The sequence below is a fragment of the Peromyscus maniculatus genome, chromosome 5 (assembly GCF_049852395.1).
Source record: "Peromyscus maniculatus bairdii isolate BWxNUB_F1_BW_parent chromosome 5, HU_Pman_BW_mat_3.1, whole genome shotgun sequence".
NCBI classification, from domain to species: Eukaryota; Metazoa; Chordata; class Mammalia; order Rodentia; family Cricetidae; genus Peromyscus; species Peromyscus maniculatus.
Genome location: NC_134856.1, coordinates 101027723 through 101050425, shown reverse-complemented (window position 1 = coordinate 101050425; position 22703 = coordinate 101027723). Strand labels below are relative to the sequence as shown.

Sequence of the window (22703 nt, the reverse complement as noted above, 5' to 3'; positions counted from 1 at the left end):
AGCTGGGGCATATGTGGAAAGATGCTGGAGGATGTGTGGGAGGGCAAAAAGAACACTCCTCCTATTTCACTTGTCACCACCTTCTTCCCCTAATGTCAGCAAGTGAGGTGTAGCCCTGCTCCTTAACTCAGACTGTTTACAGTTAGGGAGTACGTTTTGAGAACCCAGCTTAGAGCACAAATACTGACAAACTGCACACCCTTGCCATAGAACTCATGGCAGCAATGAGTTCTATGGAACGAGGGAAGCAGGTTGGGTGACAGCTTCTCCAGGAAGTTGATCTTCTCTCTTCAGGCTGTGTAAGGGTCCTTTTCTGCTACACAGAGCCCTAGGAAAAACCTGGGGCACAAGCTTATCATGCTACTCAACTTTGTGTCACTATGAAATATCTGACACAGGTCTCTCAGAAACACACACACACAGAGAGAGAGAGAGAGAGAGAGAGAGAGAGAGAGAGAGAGAGAGAGAGAGAGAGAGAGAGAGAGAGAGAGAGAGAGAGAGAGGTGTTTGTTGTGTCTTTTGCTTCCAGGGGCTTACGGTCAAGACTGAGCACTCATACAAGTGCAGTCTTCTGGTGAGGTCACTGAAGTGTGTGTTGACACAAACTGCTCACATCTAAGCAAATCACAGAGCCACTAGTCCTCTTTCCCTACGATTCAACTTCCAATGGTGCCACCCTGGAGACCAAGGCTTTAGTACATGGACCTCTTGGGGACACTACCATATTTAAGTCATAGCATCAAGCCTACTTGAAATAGAACTTGGACCAAATTTGCTTGGCAGTGCTATTTGCCATCACACAACTGAACAAATATCTACATTTGTACAGTACATATTTTGAGCAAAAATCTTAGTATAAACCTAAAAGATTGTTATAGAAGTTATACATGTTAAAAAGAATTTCAAATTAGGATGGCATTCTCTACAAAATACTTACTAACTTCTTAACAATACTTCCAGAATTTGAGGATTAGAAATTTGTCTTCTTGAGCTTTTTTTTTTTTTAAGTTTTTTTGAGATAGGCTTTCTCAGTGTAGTTTTGGTGCCTTCCTGTATCTCCCTCTGTAGATCAGGCTGGCCTCGAACTCACAGAGATCTGCCTGGCTCTGCCTGCCAAGTGCTGGGATTAAAGGTATGCACCACCACCACCCAGCTTTCTTGAGCTTTTAATGTTTAAGTAGAGAGACATTTCAAGATATACTCTCAAGTACATGTCTTAATGGGGAAACAGAACCACTGAAGCAGAAAGAAAATATTGGTAATAGGTGGAGGAGAAAGACATACAATATTTTGTCAAGAGAGATACAAGATGGAGTGGGCTTAGGTGGCACCTGGTGTTGAAAGGTCAGACTGTATAGAGAGGCTATGTCTCAAATACAGCTACATTTAGAAGGAGTGGAGTTAGGCCTGAAAATTCAAATCTTGTACTACCCCTATTACATGCAAGCATTCACATTCATTTTTCTTTAAAGAAACCACATATATAAAATCATATTCCTGGTAAAGAAATGCACATTAATACAACCAAAAAAGAAGTCCCATGGGAGGGGCACATGGCTACTCCCTAGCAGAAGCATGAAAAGAAGAGGCCTGGAGAGATGGTGGATGGGTAAGCTGGGCAAAGATATGAGTATTCAGATACACACCAGATGGGTGAGGATCTGAAGACACAAATAAGAGTAGCTGATTAATTTTGCTGTTTCTGATTGAATTTGCTGGTTCTCCGGGGATTTAGACCTGCTTAGAATGAAATGGGGCCTGGGAGACCAACTCCTTTTGGGAGCAGCTCAATGTCAGTGTCAGCAGTCTGACAGATGGTTTCCAAGCTTAGCTTGAGCTGCCCCTTCTCGTTCAGGGGCTCCACGCCCCAAAGCACCCTCAGACTTAGGTGGGCACTGCCATCATAAGCCATCGCAGGCTGAGCCAGATTTCTTCTGCTGTAATTCTGACGGGTTCATCTCAGCCGTTGATCTGAAGTCACCTGGAGCATTTTTTTCTCTCCTCTTTTATAAAACAAATTTCTAAATTTTGAAATTCAGCATTTGTTTCAGATTTTATGGTTAAAAGTATTGTATTGCTCAGTTTCTTTACTTGTTTTCTTAAATGGCATGATTTTCACATTCTAGCCTCTTCAGAGCTATATCTATTTTGTCAGATCTGTTTTTAAAACACCTAGTAAGTATTCTCACCTGCTAAATCAGGAATGCTTCTCTCTGTAAATAGGACAAATAATATATTAAAATTATCACAGTTTTCTCTTTTTTTTAGCAGACAGATGGTCCATAGTTGTGGTCAGGTGACAGCAACCTACTGTTACATAACAAATGACCCCAAACCTTAGCAACTTAAATACTTATCAGAGTTTTTGATCTAGGAGTGGTTTGAGTGGGTTGCTTGTTGTTATGCATGGGTTAGCCTGTCAGTTGGGACTCTAGAGCCTGAAGATTTGATGGGAACTGGACAATGGCTTCTCAGCTCATACATAGAGCTGAAGGCAGGTGACATGAATTGAACCTCTTTCTGTATGATCTGATTTCTCACTAATTGAACCTCTTTCTGTATGATCGGGTTTCTCACTAATTGAACCTCTTTCTGTATGATCTGGTTTTCTTCAGTGTCCTTCATTACCAATTTTGAGAGTTACATAGACACACTTTTGCCATATTGCACTAGTCACACAGACCAGCTCTAGTAGAGGCAGGGATCATTTCAGTCATTTCAAAGGTATTCATTTGTTTTTATTTTAGTATTGGGAATCAAACCCCGGGTGTCACACATGCCAAGGTAACACTGCCTCTGAGCCACATTCACAGCCTCCAGATGTGGAAAGTAATTAAGCACTGGCCCCATGCTGTTGTCTGTGCTGACAATACTAGCCAACCATTTCCATGCATCGTCTTACTTAATGATGTTGAAATCTTCCCAAGTTGATACTATAACCTCATTCTATATTTAAGGCAAGTGATGCTTACAAATGTTAAGTAACTTATGAAATCACTGATCTGTGAGGAGCAGAGAAAATTTTGACTCTAAAAGAAAATGGTTCTGCTTTATTACCCTTTCCACATCTGGACAAATCACCCTTCCCAGTCATTTATTGACCATAATTACAGAACTTTTCACTTTACTTCTGTCCTGTTATGAAGCATGATTAGATGTCTGTCACTTTGCTTCATTGTGTGTGACCTTTCATTCTTACTAATGGCATCAGCAGATCTATTTGTGGACAGGACACAGTCTAATACCAGTCACTAAGAACTCAGAATTTGCAGATGTGTCTAAAACAAGATACACACTAAAATTAGAATAAACTCTTTTGTGACAAAATGTATGTAGTTTTGTAACCAAGATTGTTTTCAAAACCAAAAGCTTAGTTTGTTCTCTATCCATGAAGATATGAATGTGCAATTGGACATACCTACAACCATCCAGATCTTCCATGTTTATAAAGAATTGATTCAAGGATTTTAATCTGTTGCTCTTTGCAAAGACAACATCTCAGAATTGCTGAACCCTCCCCTTTTTGCATCTTTTGCTGTAACTGTGGGACTGGGCACTTGTCCACACTCAATTCCACATCCTATCTCCTGCTGCTAGTCTCTTTCTTGTGCTTTTCAGGACTCAGGTTATGGAAACTTACTTAGAGAGATGACTATTTTTTTTAGACCAACTTGACTTAATATTTGGAGGAGACGGAAATACATCAGTGTAAGGAAAAACTGAATATTCACATTTTCTTATAAAAACACCCTTTTATCACGCACATTGTTTGGTTCTTTCCCAAAACCTTCATGTCTCCATTCTCATCTTTCAGAGCAGAGCACTTGACAACTCTTCATCTTACACAGCTCTGTGCAATGCTCACTTAGCCAAAGGCTCAATTTGCTCTGCTTAGTAGCAAGGAATCTGGAAGGGTGTTAGTTTTTGAGACAGCATCTTGCCATTGCTGTCTGGAAGTTGTAGTCTTCCTGCTTCAGTCTCCTGGGTACTGGAGCCACAGGTCCACAATAGCACTCCCAACCTCAGTAGTTTCGATGTCCCTGCCTTTCCTTCCTCCCTCAGCTCCCATCCCTATGACCTATCAGCAATGTGGAAGCAAGGTTGCCTTTTCAAGTATGACAGTTTCTCTAAGAAGGCAGAAGGAAGTTTCAGATTTAACCTCATTGTTTTCTCATTCCGTTAAGCATGGTGTTGTATCAACAGCCCTTCAAGTTATAGAATGGAGAATGTATGCAGAAAAACACAGACAAATGTAGACATTGGAGGCAAAGTAATGAGAAGAAAAGGTTATAGCCCACTCAGTTGTTAGGTAATGAGATTCTGAGTTCAAGATAGTAGCATAGAAGAAGGGAAGGATAATGTAGTGGTGAAAAAAAACATTGAAAGGCTAGATGGGGAGGCAGAGGTGAAAACAGGTGTGAGGCTTCAGCTAAACTGAACTTGAGACTACAGTGGGCCAATTCTTAGAGAAAGAAAGCAGACCAGTGAAGACTTCTTTTCTTTTCTTTTAATTCAAATGATACTGAGGATCAAGAGAGAATGGGATGAGGTAGAGAGTAATGCAGCATGTGTGGGTGAGAAAGTCATCCGGAGAGGGCCATGTTTACAAGTCACAACATTCATCACAGAATTCTACTAAGTAACAAAACAAAACCCTCTCCTTCCCTTCCTCCCCTGCTGCAAATACACTCATTCATTCATTCAGCACATTCCAAGTGTCCCAAGTCATTTCAGCATGCACTCTAGACACTAAGATGAACAAGATGTTTCCTGTCCTTACTGAGCCCACACTCCACAGGGACAGCGACAAGGGGCAGAGGATGAAGTGGGACACATAACTAGAACTGGCATGGTGATATCTGTTATAATCAAGGTGGGTTACTGCTGTACCTTGGGCTTTCAGGTATGGCTCCATTGTTCTTGGTAAGATAGAAACACGGACAACGATACCACAGCAGGAAAGGAAAAACAATGAAGTTCCAAAATACTCTTAAATATTTAGTCAGCAGTTGCCACGAGAGCCAGCTTTTGAAAACCCCAAACCAAAAATAATATAAGATAATAACAATAACAATAACAATAACAACAACAACAACAACAACAACAATAATAATAATAATAATAATAATAATAATAATAATAATAATGTAAGAGCCAGTTCCTACTTTTCTAAGGACCCAGGAGCTCAAATAGCCTGGGGCAGTGTGGGAGAAGCCAGGCTGCAGGACTAAGGGCATGAGGGTGGATGCTCTGACCTCTGACTCAGCTTGTCAGTGGGGGAAAGGATATAGATCCACCAGACAGACGAAGAGCTAACAGAAGCCATCACACTTTCTGCTTTCTCTGAGGAGCCTTTGAAACCAAATGTCTATCTTCTTCTGCCCATCTCCACACATTCTTAGATGGTGATGGATAAGGGTCAAACAGGGTACCAAGTCTATATTTCCCAGAGCACCAGGGTTATCACAAAGACTGATGGTTCCAGCCAGTTGGGACTGGATACTTTGAGACATTGGCGGCAGATGCCTGTGCTGGAAGGCTGGTGGGAAAGATGGTGCTTTGCTAATGGCAACAGACAGGAGCTACTCAGGTCTGTACGCTTCCTCTTGTGGATAACTGGGTGCAACAAGACCATCTCTATCACAAACTTTGTAACTGAGGCAACCTAGGAGATGAGGTTGCTAAACCTATAAAAATCCTTATTTATTCAAATTCATCATCATAAGAAACTGAACATGGCACTAATCAGAATGTATACACAAGAAAACACTTATCTTCTGTGCACCTGAGTTCATGAGCTGAGACTACATTTGCTCCACAACCACAAAGCTGACAAAGGCAAACATTTGGCACTATGAGGTCAGGGTGAATGAGGACTGTCTAAGAAGACTGTGGTAGAGGACAACAACAGTGTAAGGGTAAAAGTCACAGAAGGAAACTCATGTAGCTACCATGCAGGAGTGACAGGCAGCAGGCTATAGCTACCTGCAATGGGTTATGAAGATCAAGCCAAAGCCTGCAAATCCTTGCACGCACGAGGCACAAGGATTCCCAAGGGGCTGGATAGACGATGGCGTGATGTTTGCTTTCAGAACCCCTAGACTGGGTACACAGGAAGAGCCTGGACAGTGGCTGATTCTAGTAGAACTGATACAGGCTGACATTCATTTTCTCTGGTTTTTCCTAGTGTCACATTCTTGTTCCTAATTATATTCAACTCTGTGCCACACAAAGAAAATTCCCTTTCTCATAGTGTAGAAACCAGCCTTTTGCAGAATCCAAGCATAGGAAGTGAAACTCAGTACCCTATGAAACGTTAACAGCCTAGGTCTTAATAACAGACCACAGCAAATCGACTCAGTATTTAACATATAGAATCTTCCTTGTATGTATGTGCCTACCCAGTATCTGTAAGGTTATTAAGAATTTTATGTGGAACTGGGAAGCAGGTAACATTTTATTTACACAACATAATGACTCTTACTGCTGGGTGCAGCCGCCCTCTGGTGGAAATGGGCAGTGGTTTCAGGGCAGCCACGGCAGCAGGGCTGTGTGGTTCCTTAATGCTTCTAGAATCTTCTTATGGCTTGCTCTTCAGATCCACCAGTGATTCTGTCATCCATTGATACCTCATCACCAATAGCTTTCTCTTCCAAGAGTGAGTTTAGCTTTCTAAAAACTGACCAAGTCAAGTAAATACATTGGTAAAAAAGATCTGGAGTGGTTAAGAGCAGGCACTCTGTAGGCAGACTGCCTGAGTCTGGATCCAGCTGTTACACTGACTCCCACCTTGACCTGTGGTGAGTTGCTGAGCTTCTGTGTTTCTTCATGGGCAAACAGAGAATCTAGTAAGAAGCCTTTCTATATGGCCACAGGATGGTTAAGGGTCATATGGAATGGTTCATAACAGCCCCACAGAAAGTAGTGACTCTACAAAACTTTGTTTTATAGTATTAAAGCATTGTAACAACCAAACACAATTGACTGAGAGTATCTGAAAAACTTTTCAAGGATGAATACCAACTAGTAGGAAATTCTGATTAAAAACAAAACTGTTGTTACTAAATAACTTTGAACTTGGCTGATTCACAGGCAGGGGACAGTTTTCCTCAAGGACAAGCAATTGTGCTCATCTTAGGTACAAGTGGGCCAAACTTGCTTCAGACATGCTTTATTTATTTAAAATATTTTAAATTATTTTTATCTGTATTTGTGTTTTGGCTGGATATATGTCTGTGTAGTACATGTCTGTCACCTACAAAGGTTGGAAGAGGGTGTCAGATCCCCTGGAACTAAAGGTACAGACAGTTGTAAGCTGCCATGTGGGTGTTGAGAATTGACTGCAGGTCCTCTGGAAGAACAGCCAATGTTCTAACATCTGAAATGTTTCCTCAGCCCTTCAGATCTGTTTTGAATGGGCTGGTCACATACTACAAAGGTGAGTTGACTACCATTTTGACTATTTTGCTATATTTAAATCTTTATAAAGTGACAAATAATGCAAAGGATTGGTTATCCTTTAGTACAACTATCCACCACAGTTTGTTCAGTAAGAAAAGTCATCCAGGGAGGCAGGGTTGTGTTTTCTGTTTACAACACAATCTTGTTTTGAGGATTTTAAAGGTTATTTTTGAAGAAAGGAATAAACACACTTTATTACTTGCATCTCAGCTCAGTTACTTAAAATGAGAAAATCTTACTATCTCTTTTTTTTTACTTAGGGATTATTGTCCAAAGGTTATTTAGTAATTTAGTGTAACTGACCTCAGAAGTAGAAAGTACTGGAATTAGTTCCTCCTGCTAATAAGTTCTATGAGAAGTTTTCTGGACATGCACCTGCTCAAACAGAAAAGGAAGTGGTAACACTTGATAGGCAGAATCTTTACATTAAATTGGAAATGTTAAGAACAAAAAGTTGAGGCATGAGGCATATCCCTAACCCATTCTCAGAGGCAGTGAGGTACATTCCAAGCCTATCCTTGGCATCTGAACCCCCCGCCCCACACCCCACTTTGGAGAGTCTCCCCTAGCTCTACCAGGGTCACTGGCTTCCTCCTGACTTACCAACCACAGCTCCTCAGGTACTACGGTGACAAAACTCACCTCCCTTCCTTACAGGGCACCAGTTTGCTTGCAATGCACTGAAGGTTTCACAAAGAGAAGGGCAACATTTATTCATTCAACAACACATTAAGTGCCTGAGAGGACCAGACACTCTACTAGTCAGGACATACAGCACGTAAGTAGCAAACACAAAATTGCAGGACATCAGTTAATGGTATTCTCCTTTGTCACTCAATGAGTGGCAGTGTTCAATGCTTTATTACATGTGTATTAGGGAGCGAACCACAGTTGATGATATATAAACAATGAAGCCAGGAATGCCAGATTGTTTTCAGAAGAGCTTTTGGCTGAGTGCAGCTAGTGATGTTCTCAGACAGCTGAGGCAGCTCTCAGTAGTGCACCTCAGGCCTGGTGGTGTGACTCAGCCGCAAAGTCATTTCCGACTCTGTGAATTAGGCTTTCGTCTGCTAACTAAATGAATCAAATAAACAAATCATGAAACATTGATTATGAATCCAAATATTTCACAGCATGGGAATAGTCTTGACTTCTCCAACAGTGACAGGAAGAAGTTTCTGGAAGGTAGGTCTAGAGAGGCAACTGATGCAGAGCACAGGTTAGCCCTGAACGGCACTGGTGTCAACACCGCCGCTGTGGCCCAACAGCTGCCTGGAGCAGAGTGGCAAAGGGCAGGCTGGCAAGCATGCAGGGCTACTTCTTCATCTCCAGGATGGCACTTCCAGGTCCACGGTTCTTAGCACTGCAGATGTTACAGTATTGTGCAGGAGCATTCTGAAAAGAAATAAAAAGCAAGGGTTAAAACACTGTCTTCTCTCACATCCAGAACCACAATTATAGAGAGCATCATTCAGGGGGTGGAGGGCTTCGAAGCGGTTGATTATCATTCCTTGCTCCAGAGAAGACTTTTTAGCTCGGACAAGACTCATTCTACTGTTACTCTGCAACTCAAAGGTCACCAGAGAGCTGGGGAGATAGCTCAGTTGGTAAAGAGCAAGAACAAGGACTTGAGTTCAAGCCCCAGAACCTATGTTAAAACCCAAACTTGATGTGCTTATAACCTAGTGATGGCACACGTGGACAAGTGGGTCCCTGGGCTCACTGGTCAGCCAGCCAGGACAACTTGGTGAGAGACCCTGTTACAAAGAGGATAGCTCCTGAGAAATGACATCCAAGGTAGTACATGAATGTACAAAACTCTACATGAATGTACAAACCCATGCCATGTACTTGCACATACAAATGCAAAATAAAAGGACACCACTGCAGAATCAGCCTTGGGTAGCTTGGGGTAACAGCACCATGCCATACAAAGCAGGTTGAGAAAACTTCACTAGTTTGAAAGTGTTTTCCACTACCCAGGCCACATCTGAGTAGTCATCAAGTCACTAGATGAATTCACTCCAATGAGTATACTTTTATGTTAGCTACAGTATACTGCATACTTCATCTGGAAAGTAAACAATGTACCTATATGACAGAAAAAGGAAAGCCAACCCAAGAGGATGCCAGGACCCCTTTCAGATACCAGAATCCACAACTGTTTCTGTTCTGGTGAGGTTTTTAAATTTTTTTCCCCCTCAACTTGACACAAGTTATAGTCACCAAAGAAGATGGAACCTCAGTGGAGTTCTGTCTCTATTATACTGGCCTGCAGACAAGTCTGTGGGGCATTTTCTTCATTAATCATTGATGTGGGAGGGTTAAGCCCTGCAGACAGTACTACCCCTAGGCAGGTGGTCCTAGGTTATATAAGAAAGCAGGCTGACCAAGTAAGTGTCCATGTTCTTCCATGGTCTCTGCTTTAGTTCTTGCCTCTACATTACTGCTTTGGTGCCTCTATATTCCTGCCTTGGCATCTCTCCATGATGGACAATAATTTGTAAGCAAATAAACTCTTTCCTGACCAACCAGGGTTTTGTTAGTGTTTTATGAAAGTAACAGAAAATAAATAGAGCACCTTTACATACAAAGGCACATAACCTATGCATATTCCCCATATATTTAAAACATCTCCAATTACTTACGATACTGAACACAGTGTAATGCTGTATAAACAGTTATATGTTTTGTTTAAGGAATAAATACAAGTAGGGAAAAATCTACACATTTAGTACAATGTAGCCTTTCTCCAATATTGCTGATGCAAGGTTGGTTCAATCCATGGATGTAGAACCCATGGATTCAGTAGAAGGTACAGGACCAATTGTCTTGTGTACTAGAATTAAGAAAGCCAGAGCTGTAAGGATGACGGATTCTAGTTGTGATTACTTTGATTTGATCTGTTTCTTTTCAGCTGACAGGTGTTAGGCTGACAACTTACCATGCTTGACATGGGTAGGCACTCCTTGTGGAACATGTGTCGACAATGGAAGACCACCACACTGAAGGGCTTAGCTGCATCTGCAAGAGGTTGGGAACAGAAGGAGAAGATTTCAGTGCAATATTGATTTCCAAATTGGCTGTACAAGTTCCCCTTGCTCTACATCCTCTCCAACATAAGCTGTCTTCAGTGTTTTTGATCTTAGCCATTCTGAAGGGTGTAAGATGGTATCTCAGAGTTGTTTTAATTTGCATTTCCCCGATGACTAAGGATGTTGAGCAATTCCTTAAATGTCTTTCAGCCATTTGAGCTGCTTCTGTTGAGAATTCTGTTTATCTCTATAGCCCATTTTTTAATTGGATTGTTGGGTATTTTAACATCTAATTTCTTGAGTTCTTTATATATTCTGGATATCAGCCCTCTGTCAGATATGGGGTTGGTGAAGATCTTTTCCCATTCTGAGAGAGGTCCCCAGAAATCCACAAAGATATCTCCACTATAGACTACTGGTAATGGTCGAAAGAGTGCCTGAGCTGACCTACTCTGGTGATTGGATGACTGAATACCCTGTCATGATAGAACTCTCATCCAGTGACTGATGGAAGCAGATGCAGAGATTCATGGCCAAGCCCCAGGTGGAGCTCTAGGAGTCCAATCGGTGAGAGAGAGGAGGGATTATATGAACAAGAGATATTGAGACCATGACTGGAAAACAGCACAGAGACAAATAGCCAAACTAGAGTAAACACATGAACTGTGAGCCAATATCTGAGGAGCCCCATGGAACTGGACCAGGCCCTCTGGATAAGTGAGACAGTTGATTAGCTTGAACTGTTCAGGAGGCCCCCAGGTAGTGGAACCGGGACCTGTCCTTGGTGCATGAGCTGGGTTTTTGGAACCTAGGGCCTATGCTGAGACACTCTGCTCAGCCTTGGTGTAGGGAGGAGGGGACTGGACCTGCCTCAACTGAATCTACCAGGCTGGGCTGACTCCCCAGGGGAGACCTTGCCTTGAAGGAGGTGGGAATGGGGGGTGGATTGGGGGGAAGGTTGGGGATGGGAGGAGGGAGAACAGGGTCATCTGTGGCTGATATGTAGAATTAAATTAATTATAAAATGAAAATATTTTTTAAAAAAGAATTCAGTGCAATAGACAGACCAGGAAATGGTTCAGCCAGCCTTGAATGGGTTTCCCACCAACAGGCTGCATTTGAGGCGGCTTCCTTACAAAAGCATCGTGAGGAGTGAGGAGCCCTTGTTAGGAACTACAGTTTATAGGTTACTTGCTTGGCCTTAGTGCCAGTTAACAAAATGATCAGTATAGGACAATTTCACAGCAAATACGGTGATGTTTATTTGAAAAACTAGAATATATGTGTCCCTGTGTGTGTCCTGACCACAATTCCAACTGCCACATATTGAAATCAAGTATGTAGCTTGATAAAATGTTTCAGTTCACCTTACCTTTGCCAGGACCTCTCACTGAGGCCTGAGACTGAACTGGGCCAGGACCCCAGGCTCTCTGTATTTTACTACACTTCTGTCTGGTTTGGTCCTCTCATCTGCTTCTGTCGTGTGGCCAGATTAGTTCTGATAAGACCTAGTGCCCTCCACAGGAGAAACTGAGGATGTAACTTTACAGAGGCATCCATGGCCCTTTTCCACTGAAATGCCACCTAAAGCACCATGGTTTACAGAAAGCACTTAAAACCCAGATCTGCTCCCTCAGGAACCACAATTGTGTGAAATTATTCCCGTGCTCCTGTGCTATGGAATACTTCCTAATACCAGGAAACTGAGCAGTGAGAGCTCTGTGCTTCTCCATGCTGAATTTGTATATAAAAGTATCCTCGCAACTATGTTTTGACTTCTTTCAAACTATGAGTTTCCTTTTCTCATGCTGGAATGATCCTTTAATGAACATTTTCTTATGTATGAAGATCTACCAAGAAACAGGGACAGGAACATCTACTTTTCAGTGAGTCGGTCAAATTTGATGCTGAGTACTGTTTCCACTAAAGGTGGGCGGGCGATGGTCTGGTTGTCTAGAACTCCAGTGAAGATGCAGCCACTCATCGACTGCTTCCCAGGTACCCAGGAGGGTGTTTCCCCATAGAACTGAAAATGTAGAGTTAGGTTTTCACTTGGCTTTTCTTTTCTTTTGAAGAATCTCAAAGCAGGGGCCTAGCCAGATCCAGCAGCATCACCTTACTGGAAGTACTGGCATTCAGGCCCACCCACACTCCCTGGAACTCAGTCCTGTGGCATGGTCAGCACTGTGGGTTCCTGCAAAACCCCCAGATGCTGACACCCCCCCTGCTCTGCTGTCGGAAGCATCAGCACTCACAGAAGCAGCGAAGGGGCTGAAATCCTTCCTCAACTGTAAAGTCACATAATTTTACAGGCACTATAATTAGCTAATTTCAAAATCTTAATCCCACCCGTCATGAACAGGTTTGGGAAATGATTTCCCCTGTAAGCATCTTACCTGTTGGGAGGATGGGAGAGAGGCACGATTCACAGATATTCTCTTCTGTAAGAAAGCACACACACACTGCAGGTTAAGCACATTTCTGTTTGCTTGGCCTCTCTGGAAAACATGGCACATGGTTCTGAAGGTTCTTTCAGCTTTACCCACCATCGACGAGAACACCTTTCATTTGGGTTCGGTGCATCTTCTTCAGTAATGACAAAGAGTCAGCTACGAGGATTTTCTTGCAGCCTTCCCGAAGCAGAATCTAATGTACATGGTTAAAAAGGAAAGATCACTAAAAAACTTAAGTATCAGGAGTGTCTAACTGAGGAATCAGAAAATGTCACAGGCACTTATGGTTCTGTTGCCTGACAAACACTGTCAAGTGAGCTAGGCATTATTCTTGGCAATTTATTTGTTTTTATAACCACATTGTGGTATCAGTAAAATCAAGTATAAATCCCAAAGCCCTGAAAAGACCCTGCACTAAAATTCTACTGTTATCTCACAGGCTTTCCACTTTGCATGGGGTTGTTTCCTGGCATTTTGGTTCTTGAGTGACTCATGGAGTCTAACCTTCAGATCTTTGCACAGGATGGAAAACTTGCCCATCTATCCTCTGACAAATGCACTGGGTCGGTCATGAGCGAGGCAGCAGGTGTAGATGAGAAGTGTGCAGAGAAGCCTGTGACTACCTGTGCTTGTGGGTCACTGTAAGTGCTCTGGTGCCCCTTGGCCTTCTTCACAGTGACATCACTCCCAGCTCTAAACCTAGATGTGTGCTTTTCTCCCACTAGTGTAAATTCACACCACTGGGAATGGGAGTGCGGGCAAGCAACCACAGTCCTTCATGGCAACCACACACAATGGCAAAGTACCAGAACACCAGCTCTGGGTGAATCTAGCTAGAGGCTGCCCCCAGTTACATGATGGGGCACATTCAGGACTGATGATTACAGTTCTGACCCTATGGCTTCAAGTGTTTTGTTGTGACAATCAAGACTGAAAGGTTTTAATATTCTTGTGTTCACTTTCATACAACTTGTGGAGGGCCTCTCCTCCTCCTTTTTCATTGTTTTTTATGAAAATGTATCTTACTATACAGGAATCCTCCTGACCCAACCGCCCAAATGCTAGGTTTTAGGTGTGTACCACACTACTTACATTTAACTTCCCTGTAGTGGGTAGCCATTCCAGCTTTGGTCTGGAAGTTCCAGCCCCCATTGAGGCTTCGGTAACTATCATGCCTACAAGGCGGGGCCAAGAGAGGGCCCTGAAGACTCAAGACGGGATGGGCCGCACTCTCTGTTCCTGGACCCTGGACAGTGGAGGTGGACTGAGCAGAGCTCCAGAGAACACTGCTGGACTGCGATACACCTTCCCCAGACCCTGCGACCTACCTATTCTTTCATTTGTAAGTTGCACCACTAATAAACTTTCCTTTTAACTGCGTGGAGTGGCCTTAATAATCCCACCAATACTGTCCAGGAACAGAGAGCGGGGCCGTCCTGGTCTTGGGTCTTCAGGGCCCTCCCTCGGCCCCGCCTTGTAGGCATAATAGTTACCGAAGCCTCAATGGGGGTTGGAACTTCCAGACCAAAACTGGAATGGCTACCCAGTACACTTCCCTGTCAGATTCTATTAGAAACATAATATTTTTTTTGTTTTTATTAAAAAGTTGCATTTTTTTTTTTTTTTTTTTGGTTTTTCGAGACAGGGTTTCTCTATGTAGCTTTGCGCCTTTCCTGGAGCTCACTTGGTAGCCCAGGCTGGCCTCGAACTCACAGAGATCCGCCTGCCTCTGCCTCCCGAGTGCTGGGATTAAAGGCGTGCGCCACCACCGCCCGGCAAAAGTTGCATTTTTTAAAGAGAAATCATATAGCATACAGGAAAAAGAAAAACAAAACACCAAGAAAGTTATCTACATAATATTGATGCTGGCAAACTTTCTGAAAATTGTTTAGCAATTCTGTGAGGCTGCTGGCCTCAGCTTCAGCACCTCTGGTGTAGGGCTCAGGAAGCACAGTGACACACTCACTCGAGGGCACAGCCCATGGAATCAGCACAGCCACAGGTCACAGAGAAGGCAGCAAAGCCTAAGGCCTAAGGATTCTTCCCCCAGGACAGCATTTTCTAAGCAGCCTGCTCACAGAAGGTATCTACTAGGCACATATAGAACCCATGAGGAGGAAAACTAAAGTGATGCTTTCTGCCCAATCAATCAAAACCCAAAGCTCAAAACCAGAAAAATATGAAACGATTCTAATGTCACTGACATGGTGCTCATAAGGCAGTTATCAGAAAATGAGAGTCCACTGACAACATCAGTCTTTTTGAGTCAACATCTGCAATAGTTTCAGGCCACCAGGGGAGGCCAGCGAAGGAAGACAAACAGCACACTGCTGTGCAAGCATCCTCTTTTCTGTGCTGGTTTCCCTCTGATGTCACTTTCGGAAATGAAAATCAGTTTTAACTGCTGAACAGAGGAAAGAGAAGAGGTAAGACATGTATGGAGCTGACACAGAAATGGACTTCATTAAGGAAAAGGGCATCATGACCACATGAGCTATGATGGAAACACTAGTAGAATGGACAATTAATTATATTAGGGACAATGACATGAATGGAGTCTCAAGGGGAAGAAGAGGTTTCCCTTTAATGCATGAGATGGGGTTGGGGGCAGAGGAAAGCCATGAAAAATCCCCAAACAAGGAAAAACATCTGACTCTTGTTGCCATTTAGGAGGTGGTGGAAGTTTTCCACCACATGATTTAGTCTGGACTGGCCTACTTGACAGGAACATGAAGGAGCCAGGTACCAGGACAGGACAGGTAAAGTAGGAGCTATAAAGTCATAGCACAGTAGACCTAACTGTTCCAAGGAGAGCTTTCAGGCAGTAGGATCTAGCTTCTCAGAGTGACTATCATATTAAAGGGACAGGCCTATGATCTAACTGAAACAGCTTTGTCCTAATGAAACCCCACCACCTGGAGACTAAGGACACACTGTTATCAACCTTGCTTAATGATGCTTCGTGTTCTAAAGAACTCCATCAACACAGACTACTGCTTTCTCTCAACTTCATACCACTAGTTTCTATATCAAAAAATACTTAATGACATTTCTCAGAAGGAACAATATTACCTTTTCAGAATTTCTTCTTCTGAATGGAAGGTCCTTCTATTTTTCCCAGGTTATCCACACCTAAGAACCAATTTCTTCCCTCATTCTTTCAACCACTCTTGCTCCTCTCCACTCCCCCTTCATCATTTATTTCAAAGAAACAAGCTGTGACTGTACAATCAATGGTCCATCCATATTCTATGGCAAAGTTAAGTGAGAATATACTTAAGGTGCTGACAACCAACATTGAGACCTTAGGTTTTTGCTCCATATTTTTTTTTCTCAATTCTCTATAGCACATCACCATGGATAATAATCCCAAATAAAAGGAAAACTGCAGTCTCACAAAGCAATAAAGAATCACACATCAGAGAAGTCACTATGGTTCCTTAGAAACAGCTGCTCTGGGGAATGTGCCAGAAAAACTGCCAAGTTTCTGCAGTTTTAGTTGAAAAGGCTCTGAACACTGGGATTTTGCTGGCTTTGCCTTCTTCACTTTACAGGTGCTTGTCCTTAGGATGTAAATGGCTGCCAGCTAGCTGGCTTCCAAGCCCCACGACTTTCCTCACTTCCAGCCTTGTCTTTAGGTCACTGGTGTCGTGGGACATCAGTTCTACTTGGAATGCTCTGTTCTTGCTGGATTATTGCCGAAGATGACTAGGTGTAGAGAGGAAAAAAAAAAAAAAAAAGGGAAATCTAAACATGAAGGTCTACTCTTCAGTTTAAAAAGACGTTAAAATCATGACTATATGAACTGAATGGATCCAGGAAGCGATGGCTGGCGGGCCCAGGCCACCTGTGCCACTTCAATGTGGCAGTAAGATCAAACTGAACTACTCTGTAAAGGAAAAAAATCCATTTGGTCTCAAAAGCTTCTTTCAAGTTTAAAGACCATCTCAGGAAAAACAAAGGGAGGTTAGATAAAATGAGTGAAAAAGAAATTTGTGCCCTCCTCCCAAAAAAGGGGCAAGAAAGAAAGAAGTTGTTGATTTCTTTAAACTGACTGTGCCTTCAATTTTAAGTAGCAAATGTAAATACAGGAAAACATGTTTGTGGTCCTGGAGATGACTAGAGTGCGTGTGGGAAAAGAGGCCTCAGGTGTCAAATGACTCAGTGCACATCACATGATGACCTGGACAGGCTCAGGCCTCTGCTCTCAACAAGGACTCAGTCCCCACACCTGCCTCCTCAGGAACAAGTTCTAACAGGCTTGCTGTCTTCCTCCAGAGCTGTTACCATAGCGAAGCCAGAAAGTGGTCCTCACTGGCAGATGTTTATGGATTACCTGTTAGAGCTAATGCAGTCCTGGATGAAAATGGCATGGCACTCCCTTTCAGGGCCTGAGTTTAAAATTCAGTGTCTTCACATGCCAGCAAGTCATTAACCTTTTGGCGCCTCAGTCTGAGCTATTACTCTGAGCAATAGGGTTAATGCTAGAGTACTGTTATTGACCTAAAACTTCTGTCAAATAAGAATGGCGAAAACAAAGTGATTAGTACCAAAAGTGCTGATTTCCATTTCCCTAATGTCACCTGGATCTGAGGCAGTGAACATGCTCAACTCTGCTAACTTTCAGTTGAAGAGAACTGGGGTGTTTGAAAGTATGAAATGGTAACATCAGAGGATTTCAAGTTTCCTCACAGCTACCTCCCTCTCATTTCAATTAACAGCTGACAAGCACATTTCAGTGTCCACATTACTATACTGTAAGCCTCCTCTATGTGGTGATATATTGTGTACCCTAATAAACTTATCTGGGGATCAGAGGACAGAGTCAGCCACTAGATCAGACATAGAGGCCCGACAGTGGTGACACACACCCTTAATCCTATCCCTTGGGAGGCAGAGATCCATCTGGATCTCTGTGAGTTCAAGGCCACACTAGGAACAGAGTCAGGCAGTGGTGGCACAATGTCTTCAATCCCAGCACTTGAGATCTCATGCCTTTGCTTGGGAAGCACACATGCCTTTAATCCCAGGAAGTGACATGGCTGGGTGTTGAATGGTGTATAAGGCGTGAGGAGACAGGAACTAAGCAGCAGTTCAACTGAGGCCCTCAGGGGTGAGGACTCAGAGACTTTCAGTCTGAGGATTCCTGGAATCAGGATCAGCTGAGGAGTTGGCAAGATAAGACTGGCTGTGGCTTGTTCTGCTTCATTGATCTTTTAGCTTTCACCCCAATATCTGGCTCTGGGCTTTTTCTCATTTTATTAATAAGACCTATTAAGATTTGTGTTAGACCTCTATATCCTCAATGCATTGTCTATTTAAAAAGGGCATTGAGAAGGTGTATGGCAGCACACCTGTGACACAGGACTCTGGACCTTTATGTCTGAAGGGTCTTCATATATACTAGGGTCACTGTCCTACCTTATACATAGGATTCTTGAAAACTCATGGGCAACACTTCCCTCAAATTTGGGAGATTTATGGGGGGGGTTGTACTCTTTTATTATAAATAAGAACATGAATTATAGTTTTATGAAACAAAAAATGAAGATCAATACAATGAAATAAAAGTATGTCTGTGAAAACCTTCTGGGAACTGCCAACGGCTCCACAGAGGCCTGTGATATTTTTATGATGATCCCAATAGGTTGCATAAATGAAGAAGATAAGCAACTGGCCACTAATAAAATGAGCAGCTCTTCCCAAGGAAAAGGAGGGAGGGAGTGAGGGAAGGAAAGCAGGAGAGAGGAAGGGAGATATATATATATATATATAAAGCCTTCTTCAAAGAAGAGGACGCACTCTTTGGAACTCTGCAGCTGTTCTTGGCATCTTCCACCGGAGCCTCTGAGCTCCAGTGAGGCAGCATTGTGCCATAGTTTGATAGTTTCTGCGGGTCTGCCGTCCCTGCTCCTTCCCCTTCCTCCGAGCAGCTGTTCTATCCAGGGACTGATGGAAAACAATGGCTCTCTGGACCCACTGTTAAAAAAATTCTGGGTCTCCTTAAATCACTACCCAACTGCATATTTACATAGCATAAAGAAAGCTCTCTATGCATTTATAATTAAGAGGACAAGATACTGATTTACCAGCTGTTTTAGAGGATCCTTTTTATGTTAAATGTTCATTTTACATCTAACACTTTGTATTTTCAGCTGGCTCAGAACCATGCAAATGTGTTCCTAGAAAGTGGGTGAATAGTGAGACTACAGCAATGTGTGTGAGCTTCAAGAGGAGAGCACAGGGAGGGGTCTGCCACGTGCTTTTGTTGGTATCACAGGGGGCTGGTAAAGGAGGCATGGTTTCACCCCAGAGGCCCAGCTCCAAGCACTAGTTTAAGAATCCACCATCACATAGAGGTGTCACAGGTCTAAAAATGCTTTTCCTACATTTAGATTTGAGGCCTCAAGCATATTCTGCTCCTCAGGAAGCAGGGCCCACCAAAGTGCAGGATCCTGTCAGTCTTACTCACAGGGCATTAGAAGGTTGACTATTGGCACCATTTCCCTCGAAGCCCACTTACAAGCCTGAGATGGCAGCTTCCTTGTCTGGATCGCTGTTGATCATTCCCAGGGAACTCTGTTCCCTGCTTCTCCCTATTAGCTGGTTCCTAGATTCTTACTCTTTTCCTCTTTTTCTTTCTCCCTCAAATAATCTCTCCAGGGTCATCTGAAAACCTCCAATGCCGTTGGCCATAAGCACCAGCATTAAGATTAGACTCTGCGGAACAGGCCCTCAGTCTCTCTGCTTCAACCTAACACACACTTCTTCACAAACCCCATCCCATACAGAGTGCTCTAGAGTGAAGGTTCTGGACTGTCTACCTCCATCTGCAGAAAAAAAAAACAAAACCTCCTTTCATGCTGTTCCTTCCAGTCATACTATAGTTCTCTGAGGACCACAAGGATGCTGGGATTTCCCTTGTAGTTCCCCTTGCCTGCACCAGCCAGGTCTCAGTCCATTTGGTTGATTCATAAGGCCCTGCCTTCTTAATGTCTCACTTAATTCTACTCTGACCACTTTTACCCCCACCCCACTTCTAAACACCTTCACTACAACTATGGAAATGTTAAAGTAACAGAATCACACTCCAAGGCAACAACCGTTGTCCCTCCTGGTCTCCACTCCTGCACATTGTCGCACTGATTCTTGGTGCCATCACCCTGAGTTCGGGAGGCAGTCCTCTGCTTTGCCCCCTCACAGTGACCAGTGATCTGACACATCTGTGTTAATATGTTCTTCTTACAACCTGAAAAATGTACACTGTTTCCAGGAAAGCAAGTTCATCTATTATGACAAAACCATTTTCAAATGAGTGTAGAAAAGATGGCCTGCATTTTAAAAGTAGATGCATTTTAAGCAGTTGAGTCCTAAGAAAGCTACCAGGATTCTGAAATATATTCATTGTTCAACCTTTCAAAGAGAAAGGTTAGGATGCTTAGTAACTAGCGTATTAATTATTTACATGAAAATAATGGGTTCCATTTTTCTTAACACAATTTTTGAACTAAAAGGCAAATAAAGTAGCATCGTTGTAGCAGTCAGACAAAGGCTCATTAGGTCCTGTGTTTAAGCACATTTCAGACAATGGAGTCCTTCAATGGCTTCAAGGAAAATTATTGGAGTGTTTAAAGATATATCTTATTCTCCCAAACTGCACACAGTATTTATTTTCTCAGAAAACATTTTGTGGCCTGTTGAAGTAGTCTTTGTAAGTATTCTCATGCCCTCTTCAATGCTATGCTGTATTTACCACACAAGTAGAAAAAAAAAAATCTTCTCAAGAGAAAATCTGGAGGCGATTGAGGAATCAAACGGCTTCCTTAGCTGAGATGGTTTCAGTTTCTCTATCTGAACAGGTTTCTAACATCGAACTGCAAAGTCTGGCAGACATCTAAGTGGTTTAGAAATACTTATCTAGAAATGGATGAACCTGCTCATACTTACCTGCAAGTTATAATCTTGCAGAATTTTAACCAAGGAATCTCTCAAATTGGGAATCTCCATTCCTTCCTTTATACGGTGGATTAGTAGGATTGGGTCCACGTGTGTGCCAATGTTGTTTAACAAGCCAGTGATAAATGCTACAAAACACCATGTAAAAATAAACATGAGCCACTTGGGAGTCAGAGGCAGGCAGATCTCTGTGACCAGGCCAGCCTAGTCTACAAAGCAAGTTCTTGACAGCCAGGCCTGTTACACAGAGAAACCCTGTCTAGAAAAACAAAACCAAAAACACGCACGCACACGCACAAACACACACACACAAACACACACAACAACAAACCCTAACCAAACAAACAAAAGCCTACATGAGTAATATTAGAATGCACTTTATTTGTTCACATCAACTTCAATCAAAAGTAACAACTTATTTCCTTCAAGGTAAATGTTAAAAATGTGACTTTCTAAACTCTCAAGGACCTATCCTCTTTAAATTTAAATTATACTCTTAAGGACTAATTTCCCCTAAGTCAGTGTTTCTCAACTTGTGGTTCTTGGCCCCTTTGGGAGTCACATATCAGATATCCCGTATATCAGATATTTCCATTATGATTCATAGTAGCAAAATTACAGTTATGAAGTAGAAACAAAAATAATTTTATGGTTGGGGGGTCACCACAACATGAGGAACTGTATTAAAGGGTCACAGCATTAGGAAGGTTGAGAACCACTGGTCTAAGATCTAAAAGAGAAACTAAGAACATTTTAAGAAAAGTTAAATGATTACTTTTATTCACACCTCTTTAAAATCATTTTTATTGTCAAAGTGCAACACCAAGAACTTCTGATCACTCAGCTATTCTATACTTTAATATTTTTCAAGGTGAGCGTATACTGTGTTTTCCTTTTACAGACAGGGTAAGTGGGTATTTAATTTATCCAGGGTCATGAAGCTCATAAGTAATGAACTCAAATTCCAACCACGTTAGATTCCTTGTAGTTTCAGGAGAGAAAGTCCTCAAGGTCCATTTTAACTGTAAGCTACTTACATGAGAATAAAGCCCCCTAACTTACAGCAACAACAAAACCAACAACCACCACCCACATCACAAAGCAGTGGGGAGATGAGAGAGCCTGTGCACATGGCCAAGCTGAGCAGCAACATTTAAGAACTCCCAGTGCTGTGTTAATAAAAATGAGGCTGGAAAGGGCACTACTACAACTCAAAAACCTCACCCATGGCTACCATCCAGTAAGTAACATGCTTTCATACATAGTCTGGAAAAGGCTCTGAGATCTCACACTCAATGGCCCCTCTGTATACAAACTCAAACCCAAACAAAGCCAAACCAAGCCACAAGGCGTTTATCAGTGGAGCTGCAGAAGGGATGGTAAACTGTGTAACCAACCACCTGCTCTTCCTCACCCTCAGGCTTGCAGAGTCAGGTTCTGGCCTTCCTGCACGGGAAGGGTAAGAATCCCCAGAACTTTCACTGCTGGATTCATTGTGGATGCTTTATCATCAAAACTTTACTATATTCATCTATTGATTTATTCACTTATATTGATTTATACTTCGTGTGTGTGTGTGTGTGTGTGTGTGTGTGTGTGTGTGTGTGTGTGTGTGTAAGTAAGAAAGAGAAAGAGAGGGAAGAAGAGAGAGGGAGGGAGGGAGGGAGGCTGATCCACATCCACGGGGTGCACGTGTGCGGAGGTCAGAGGACAATTGAAGGGAGCAGTTTCCTTCTACCCTGTGGGACTTAGGGATTAAACTTCTCCACCAACCCACTTGCCCATAATTTTAGCCCAA

The 22703-nt window shown here is 42.7% G+C and overlaps 1 protein-coding gene across 1 annotated transcript in view; it reads right to left on the bottom strand.

Annotated features, from left to right (window-relative positions):
- Nucleotides 1–8142: 8142 nt before the first annotated feature.
- The window catches only part of Vps41 (VPS41 subunit of HOPS complex), a 166266-nt gene continuing 151705 nt past the window's right edge, over nt 8143–22703 (bottom strand). Inside the window, exons 25-29 of the mRNA XM_006988909.4 lie at nt 20897–21033; nt 13043–13142; nt 12893–12937; nt 10406–10485; nt 8143–8856 (exon numbers count right to left, since the gene is read on the bottom strand). Coding sequence (XP_006988971.1) covers nt 8776–8856; nt 10406–10485; nt 12893–12937; nt 13043–13142; nt 20897–21033 — 443 coding nt within the window. The 3' untranslated portion in view covers nt 8143–8775. The remainder of the gene's footprint in view (nt 8857–10405; nt 10486–12892; nt 12938–13042; nt 13143–20896; nt 21034–22703) is intronic.